Source organism: Malaclemys terrapin, chromosome 12, assembly GCF_027887155.1.
Source record: "Malaclemys terrapin pileata isolate rMalTer1 chromosome 12, rMalTer1.hap1, whole genome shotgun sequence".
Taxonomy (NCBI): Eukaryota; Metazoa; Chordata; order Testudines; family Emydidae; genus Malaclemys; species Malaclemys terrapin.
The window spans coordinates 37217152-37225613 of NC_071516.1; the positions used below are offsets into that span (position 1 = coordinate 37217152).

An 8462-nucleotide genomic window follows, 5' to 3' on the forward strand; every position below is an offset into this window, starting at 1 on the left:
ATCTTTAGGTTTGATTCCGCTCTCACTTACAAAAGCTTTACAGCAGCAAAACTCAAGTGAGGGGTGAATCTTCCCCATCAAATCCAGTGGAATTATTGCTCATTGACGCTATGGTAAGAGGAGAATCAGGCCCTCTGATACCAAGAGAGTTACCCCTGGTTAATACTTATTTTATGTTCTAGTCAAAAGGGAGGCAGAATCGGAGATGGTATCAACCACTGAGGGGTGTAGAGAGAAGTGATTACAGGGATTAAAATATGAAGATTGGGGGGGGGGGGGGAGGGTAAAGAATTTTATGTTCCTTGAGGGTTTCTCAACTATTTTCTGTGCCGCATTTATTGTTGGAAGGGTATTTACAATAGGCTGGAAAGGGAGGATTTATGCTAAAGTATCTGGATCCAGTTCTATGCTTGGGGCTATACACTGCACCAATATTAATGAGAGCACACCAGGGCTCTGCATGGTCTTGGGGGGAGAAAAGTGTTTTCAGGAGAGAGGCAAGTAGAGCTCCCAGCAAAAGGGAAGAAAGCTCTGCGATGGAAATACTAAATGCAAAGTCCTGTGCAATTGGAACCAAACAGCAAAGATAATTGTAATGATGGAGAGTTAATAACAATTTAGTAAAGATGACTTCACAGTTATCCTATCACTTAGATCATCTCTCTGTTTCACTATCTATTTATCACAGGTGAATCGCAATTTCATTTAAACAAATTCTGTTTCTGCTCTTACAGAGGAAGGGTTTCCTGGATTAATGGCAAAGGACAATCGAACCACGGTGACCGACTTCATTCTCTTGGGACTGTCTGATGAGCCACAGCTCCAGCCGTTCCTCTTCCTGGTATTTTTATTGATTTACCTCATCACCTTTGCTGGGAATATGGTGATCATGGGGGTGATAAAGGCTGATCCTCAGCTTCACACCCCCATGTACTTCTTCTTGTCCCATTTATCCTTTGTCGATATCTGCTATTCCTCAGTCACGGTGCCTAAGATGCTGGAGAACTTCCTAGCAGAGCAGAAGAAAATTTCCTTTAATGGCTGCATTACTCAGATATTCTTTTTTACTCTGTTTGTTGGAGTTGAAATATTCACTCTCTCAGTCATGGCTTATGACCGATACACAGCCATTTGTGACCCACTACATTACCTGGACATAATGAACAAACGTATCTGTGTCCAGGTGGTGCTGAGTACATGGGCTTTGGGTTTCTTGCATGCCCTGATAAATACTGTTCCTGTGCTTAACCTTCGTTTCTGTGGGCCCAATGCAATCAGTCATTTCAGCTGTGAGCTCCCTCCCCTGCTACAACTCTCCTGCACTGACGCTACCATCAATAAAGTGGTGCTTTTTGCAACCCTTGTGGTATTTGGATTGAGCTCTTTCCTCCTCACCCTGGTCTCCTACATTCACATCATCTCCACCGTCCTGAAGATACGGTCTGTGGTGAGCAGGCATAAAGTCTTCTCCACCTGCAGCTCCCACCTCATTGTGGTGGGTTTATTGTACCTGACGGGTTTTTTTCTGTACATGAAACCAAACACAGATTCTGCATCAATGCCAGACAGACTAATTTCCATCCAGTACAGCATCTTGACCCCCATGTTAAACCCCATCATCTACAGCCTGAAAAACAAAGAAGTGAAAACAGCTCTGGGGAAAATGCCAAGAAAATTCAAGTTCCTCAAATAGTTTTAATGTTATCCATTGGGTGTATAATAAAGACGTATAGAAGAAACATTGGTCAGTGATGCTTCTATATTGTGATCCTATATTATATAGACTGAGAACATATGTCTTTATTTACTTTAATTTATTTCAGTGTATTTATTCCTACAGAAGAAGGATGGTCTTTTGGATTGCGACTAATGAGATCTGAGTTCAATTTCTGGCTCTTCTCTACATTTCTTGAGTTATCTAGTGAGTCACCTACACTGAAGTTCTCAAAGCTACATAACTGATGTAGGTCCACAATGCCCATGAATATTAAACTGGCTAGTGATGAGATTTTCATCAAAGATTTCTGTGCCTAAATCTTTGAGAATCTTTTAAAAAAATCCAAGCCTACATTAATGGGAGCTCGCCACATGATCTTCATTGCTCTATGACAGGGGTCGGCAACCTTTCAGAAGTGGTGTGCCGAGTCTTCATTTATTCACTCTAATTTAAGGTTTCGCATGCCAGTAATACATTTTAACCTTTTTAGAAGGTCTCTCTCTATAAGTCTATATTATATAACTAAACTATTGTTGTATGTAAAGTAAACAAGGTTTTTAAAATGTTTAAGAAGCTTCATTTAAAAGTAAATTAAAATGCAGATCTTATCAGTTTAGTGCAGTGGTTCTTAACCTGGGATGCCCTTTCTGGGGGTTCGAGACATGCAAGATTTTTTTAGAAGGTAAATCATCGAAAACACAAATTAAGCACAGGCATGTAAGTACAACTATTTTGTTTCATCAAACCTATGTATTTATTAACATTATACATTTTTTAATGATTAATGTAATATACAAAGTTTTTAAGTTTTCAAGTTTTTAAGCTAATTGTAGTGTAATTTTTGATAAGGGGTGCGAGAACATATTTTGAGAACTCCAGACCTCAGCAGGCTGAGTGGGGCCAGGTGTAGTATATTAAATTGCTCCCCATAGGAATGTGCTACTTACGGTGTACTACTTAAGGCTGCCAGTCCTGATGCTCTGAGCAGCATGGTAAGGGGATAGGGTGACCAGATGTCCCGATTTTATAGGGACAGTCTCAATTTGTAGGTCTTTTTCTTATATGGGCTCCTATTACCCCCCACCCCTTGTCCCAATTTTTCATACTTGCTGTCTGGTCACCGTATAAGGGGATGGGGAACAGTGGGGGTTGGATAGGCGTGGGAGTCCCAGGGGGGCCTGTCAGGGGTCGTGGTGTGGATAGGGGTCAGGGGAGTCAGGGGACAGGGAGCAGAGGGGGTTGGATCGGTGGGCGGTTCTGTGGGGGGCAGTCAGGGGACAGGGGGTCCCAGGAGGGGGTGGTCAAAGGACAAGGAGCAGGGGTTGGATGGCTTGGAGGTTCTGGGGGGGCAGTCAGGAGGCGGGAAGTGGGAGGGGGCAGGCTGTATGGGGAGGCACAGCCTTCCCTACCGGGGTGTAGTGTATTCAATTTCTCCCTGTAGGAATGTGCTACTTATGGTGTACTACTTAGGTTGCCAGTCCTGGTGCTCTGCAAGTAGCACATTCCTACGGGGAGAAATTTAATACACTACACCAGTGGACAGAACCCCAGACCGGCGGCGGGCTGAGCGGCTCAGCCCACCGCCGGTCTGGGGTTCGGTCTGCTGGCTCCTGCCAGCCGGGGTCCCGGCTGCCGGCCCCACTCAACCCATTGCCAGCCTGGGGTTCCGTTCACCCAGGCCGGCGGTGGGCTGAGTGAGGGCGGCGGCCGGGACCCCAGCTGGCAGCAGCGTGCCAGTAAAAATCTGCTTGCATGCCGCCTTTGGCACGTGTGCTGCAGGTTGCCGACCCCTGATCTGTGATATTAATACAAATTGGGGAGCAATATCTTGTAGGTACCTCTGAAAATGTAGGTTAATCCTAGAGATAATAATAGCAACTTTCACACACTCCTTTAAACTCTTGTCTTTGTATTTTTGTGGTAACTGGGTCCATAAATTTACCCTAATTAAGACCTTAACTGTGAAAAGCCAGTGAAAGTTTATAAGGAGTCACAGTAACCTATAACAACAAATGTTGATGGGAAAAGGGAAAAAGAAAGACTGAATGAGTCTAAACAAAAAGTCTGCCCATATTTTCCGGCGTATAAGACGACTGAGAGTATAAGACGACCCCCAACTTTTCCAGTTAAAATATAGAGTTTGGGATATACTCGCCGTATAAGACTACCCCTCTTCCAACGCACACCAAAAAAAAAAATTAAAAAAACATCAGATTTGATTTCAATATGGTAATTTTAATTCAAATGCTTATGACATGCAGGTACTTAGCAGGAAAACTGTCACTTATAAACATAAGGCTGTTTGTCATCAAACATGTAAACATAAAACAGTGCAAGTGGATTAAACTTTTCCTAATTCACTCTCAAGCTGAAAGGAAGGATAAGACAATAAACCCATGGGAGCTGCCATGCTGTTTGTTTTCTAAGCTGTCAACCAAACTGGAACTGATGATGATAGGAGGAAGATAACAAACAAGAGAGAGAGAGCAAGTGCCGGGTAAGTCCCTGGCAAGTTAGCAACGCCCATCATAACTGCAAGTTACAGTATTTTTACAGGTTTTGCTGGCGTGACAGTTTCCCTTTAAAAGCCTTCAAAATCCTCCTGTTCGTCATCTGATATCATAAGTACATCAATGACATCTTGTGATACATTTGTAAGGCAGTCATCGTATGGATCGAATTCTGTATCAGATGGTGTGGTCTCAGCTTCGGCTTCCTCTTCATCTTGCCACAAGTAGTCGTCCTCCATACCATCTAATGAATTTGATATGCCACACTTCTTGAAAGACTTGATTACCGTTTCTGCATCAATATCATTCCAGGCTTTTATGACAAACTTGCACAAAACATCCAACTGTGGAGCACGCATGTTTCCTCCTTTTGTGAATGACTTTTCGCCGCTAACCATCCATTCATTCCACTGTTCTTGAATGTGATCTTTTAATGGCTTGTTTAGGCACACATCCAGTGGCTGTACCAACGATGTCAATCCTGCAGGAATAACTGCCGCATCTGTGTTTAGTCTTGCAAGCATTTGCTTGGTGCTGGGAGTTAAATGAGCCCTGAACATATCCCACACCAGTAGACTACATTTTTGAATAAGTCCACCTGGTCGCCTGCTCCATACATTATCAAGCCATAGCTTTACCCCTTCTTCATCCATCCAGCCTTTTTCATTCACATGTACAAAACAACCAACAGGGAACTTGAATTTCGGCACTGTTTTTCTTTTAAAAATAATCATTGGTCTCAGTTTGGCGCCATCAGCTGTGCATCCTAGTACCACTGTAAAACTGGACTTCTCATGTCCTGTTGTTTTAATTAAAATTGTTTTTTCACCTTTTTGATGGACAGTTTTATTTCCAACCATATCAAAATTCATTGGAGTTTCATCCATATTTCCAATACTACTTAACGCATAGCCATGTTTAGTGCGCTGTTGTATTACGTATCGATGGAAACTATTTACTTTGCTATCAAGATCTGCAGGTAATTTTGGGGCAATTTTCATCTTTTGCCTCAGTACCATATTATGCCTTCCCATGAATCTAGTACACCAGGATACAGTGGCCTTAAATCTGTTGCTGTGATCTGGGTTAGATTTGGCCCACTGAAGTGCAAACAAATGTATTTTATTTCGTGTCACTACATAACCGTTTTGGCGATGTTCATTCACCATGTCTGCTACATGTTTTTCGAGTTCTGGCCAATGTGGAGTGCCTCTTCTTAATGCACTCTTACCCCTTGGCATACTCTTTAATGCTTTTTCATTTGCATTCCAGTCCCGAACCATCTTTTCTGTTACTCCATATTGTCTTGCAGCAGCGCAGTTATTGTGTTCCATGGCAAAGTTTACAACTTTAAGTTTGAAACTGGCTTCATATTTCTTTCTTCTTGCTGGTGGAGCCATGATGGGGTTTTGACTGTTGGACATTTGTATACTGTACTGTATGTACTGGTGCTATACTGTATGAACAGGTACAGATACTGGTGCTGTACTGTATGTGGTACCCAGTATACAACAACCAGCCAATCATGGCAAGCGATGTACCTTACCGGCGATTGGCTGGTTGTTGTATACAAAGCCTGCTTGGATTGGTCAGCTCTCCCTGCCTGCCCAGCCCTCCCTGTCTCCAAGACTATCAGAGCGGTAGCGCAAACACGCCTCTTTCACCCGTCTGGCCCGCCCTTGTATCCTATTACCTCCTTCTCTGCCTCTCAGATCTCGCACATGCGCGCCTGCACCGCTTCACTGCAGTCCTCAGGAGCGAGATCTGAGAGGCAGAGAAGGAGGTATGGTAATAGGATACAAGGGTGGGCCAGACGGGTGAAAGAGGCGTGTTTTTCTGGGCACAGCACCGCTCTATCTCTTTTTTCCATACCCCGGGCGTCCCGGACGCCTGCAGCTTGCTCCGCCCTTCACTTACACCTTCCCGGTGAGGCGCCCCCTCACCTCGTCATCGGGCGGGGATGCGGCCGCGGCCGTTTTTGAGCTCCCCCCACCATATGCGGCGACCGCAGATTCTCCAGTCTAACTCGGAAGTTTCAGCACCCGCCCTATAAGACGACACCCGGCGTATAAGACGACCCCCGACTTTTGAGAAGATTTTCCTGGGTTAAAAAGTAGTCTTATACGCCAGAAAATACAGTAATTCAAGGACTGTGCTAAGATCATGCCTGGTAAATAAGAGAAGAGTGGGACCAGCAATCGATGAACCAAAATCGGTGTGTCTGAAATTAGGCCTAACTGGTGAGCACAATAACGTAGGTTGAGCTACTCCACCCATCACTCCCTCTTCCGTTCCTTACAAGAAGAGTCGTTTGGGGGAAAGCTGGCAACCAGCTGAGTGAAGAAGGGGAAGGAGCAAGTTTCACCACCATAGTTGCCACCCCCAACTTGTCCTGGGACCCTGGACCTTCTTCATCCTAATTCTGAGAGATATCCTGACCAGATCGGGTCAGAGAGATTGAGCCAGATGACACTGTGGCTCTGGCTAAATATCAAACACCACCATGGATATGAGACTCTATTACCCTTCTCTCCCAGTGTGTCCTTTTCCTTCCTACCTTATTTTTTCTCTTACCTAGCTCTCTCTTTTGTCCTTCTGGTTAAAAAGATCCTGGCTCAGACAGCCAAAACTGTGGGGTTTGGGTTTTTTTATTTGCAACACTGCTGTAAGCGTGTGACCAGAGAGGCATCTAAATGCAATGACCGGAACAACCCAATGCTCATTCAAGTTTGCCAAGTCTCAGAGTGGCTGGTAAGACCAGGTGCTCTGCCCATGTTTTTCCAACAGTGAGATTGCAAGTGAGAGTCAACACCAGAGACAGAAGCTGCATTTTATATCTTTGTTATTCTTTTCTTTCCTTTTTTGTGTGTGCTTGTCTTGTTTGGTTTTCTAGCAGACGGGAAAGGTCTTTTACAACAACGACAGCTTCAACACATCTCAACTCACTTCTTCTCTTTGTCCCAAGAAGGACAGTTCTTCCCATGTTGAATATCATCTAAGAGACTGTTGAACAAGGGGTGTTTCCTTTAAAAAAACCTCTCCAGCTAACAGGAAAGGGAACAAAGGATGTCGTCGGAACGACAGACTGACTTAATACTTTACATTTCAAATGCTTTAATGTTTTTTCTTTTTTTCCCTTTATCGTTAATAAAAAGTTTAAAAGATACTTAATGGTGTGTTTTCCATGATACTAAACAGGCTGAGGTCTCTGTATTACCAAATCCCAAACTGTGTTTAACACTCTTTAATGTTGCATGGTTACAGGGTCATGTTAATACTTTTGACTCTTTGGCTGAGACAGACCTTTTCAAATGAGCATCAGAGAGTTTGTATTTAAATTCCCATTTGATTTCAAGATATTTGTGTGTCTAACTCCCTCTGAAAATCCGAGTCTATAACACCACCACCACTTCTTATTATTATTCTCCTTCTTCTCACAAGTGCTAACAGTGTTTTTTGTTTCCTGACCCATCATCATGCTCCACGGGAGTCACGTCACTGCAAATGAAAAATGTAATCTGGCCAGGGAACCTGGCCTATAAGGGTATGATAAAGAAAATCCTGTGGCTGACCCTTGCCAGCTGACTTGGGTTCATAGCACGCAGGCTGCTGGGCTGATTCACTGCTGTGTAGATTTGGGGGCTCGGTCTGGAGCCCAAGCTTTGTGACCCTCCTACCCCGCAGGGTTCTAGAACCCAGATGTCTGCACAGCAATCCAACAGCCCCCGTGAACCCAAGTCGGCTGGCACTGCCCAACCATGGGTGTCTAGTTGCTGTGTAGACATACCCTAACAGAGAATAGGGGCATCAGGAACCCAAACTACAGCTCCCCTGAGGCTGTTCATGGCCATAAGGAAATACAGATTAATGCTGAATTGACTCAAACCACTTTGTTTAAAAGTCAGTCCCCCAACAAAAGGGACCAAAATATTTCAATTCAGGAACACTGAAATGTTTTCTTTCAATTGAAAAAGGCCAAAGTAAAATATCTTATCATTTCCAAATTGAAAATTTTCAGAACTTTTCATTTCACTATTTCTATCTCTATTTCTATCTATGTCGATATAGATATAGATGCGTGTGTGTGTGTGTGTTTGTTTTCAGGGCAAAAAACAAATGTTGAAATACTAGAATTTCCCATGGGAAGAAAATTCTAATTTTCACTTTGCAATACTCATAAAGATAAACAGAACCAGGGGTTTACTGGCATACATGGATGCACCTTTATTAAACAA

General features: G+C 43.6%; 1 protein-coding gene across 1 annotated transcript; it reads left to right on the forward strand.

Moving 5' to 3' along the window:
* Nucleotides 1–754: 754 nt before the first annotated feature.
* LOC128847035 (olfactory receptor 1009-like) lies at nt 755–1693 on the forward strand. Its single transcript, XM_054046360.1, has one exon. The coding sequence runs from the start codon at nt 755–757 to the stop codon at nt 1691–1693; it is 939 nt and encodes a 312-aa protein (XP_053902335.1).
* Nucleotides 1694–8462: the final 6769 nt, after the last annotated feature.

Excerpts from the sequence above, each read along its gene's own strand:
- LOC128847035 (XM_054046360.1), top strand. The coding sequence starts at position 755 with ATGGCAAAGGACAATCGAACCACGGTGACCGACTTCATTCTCTTGGGA.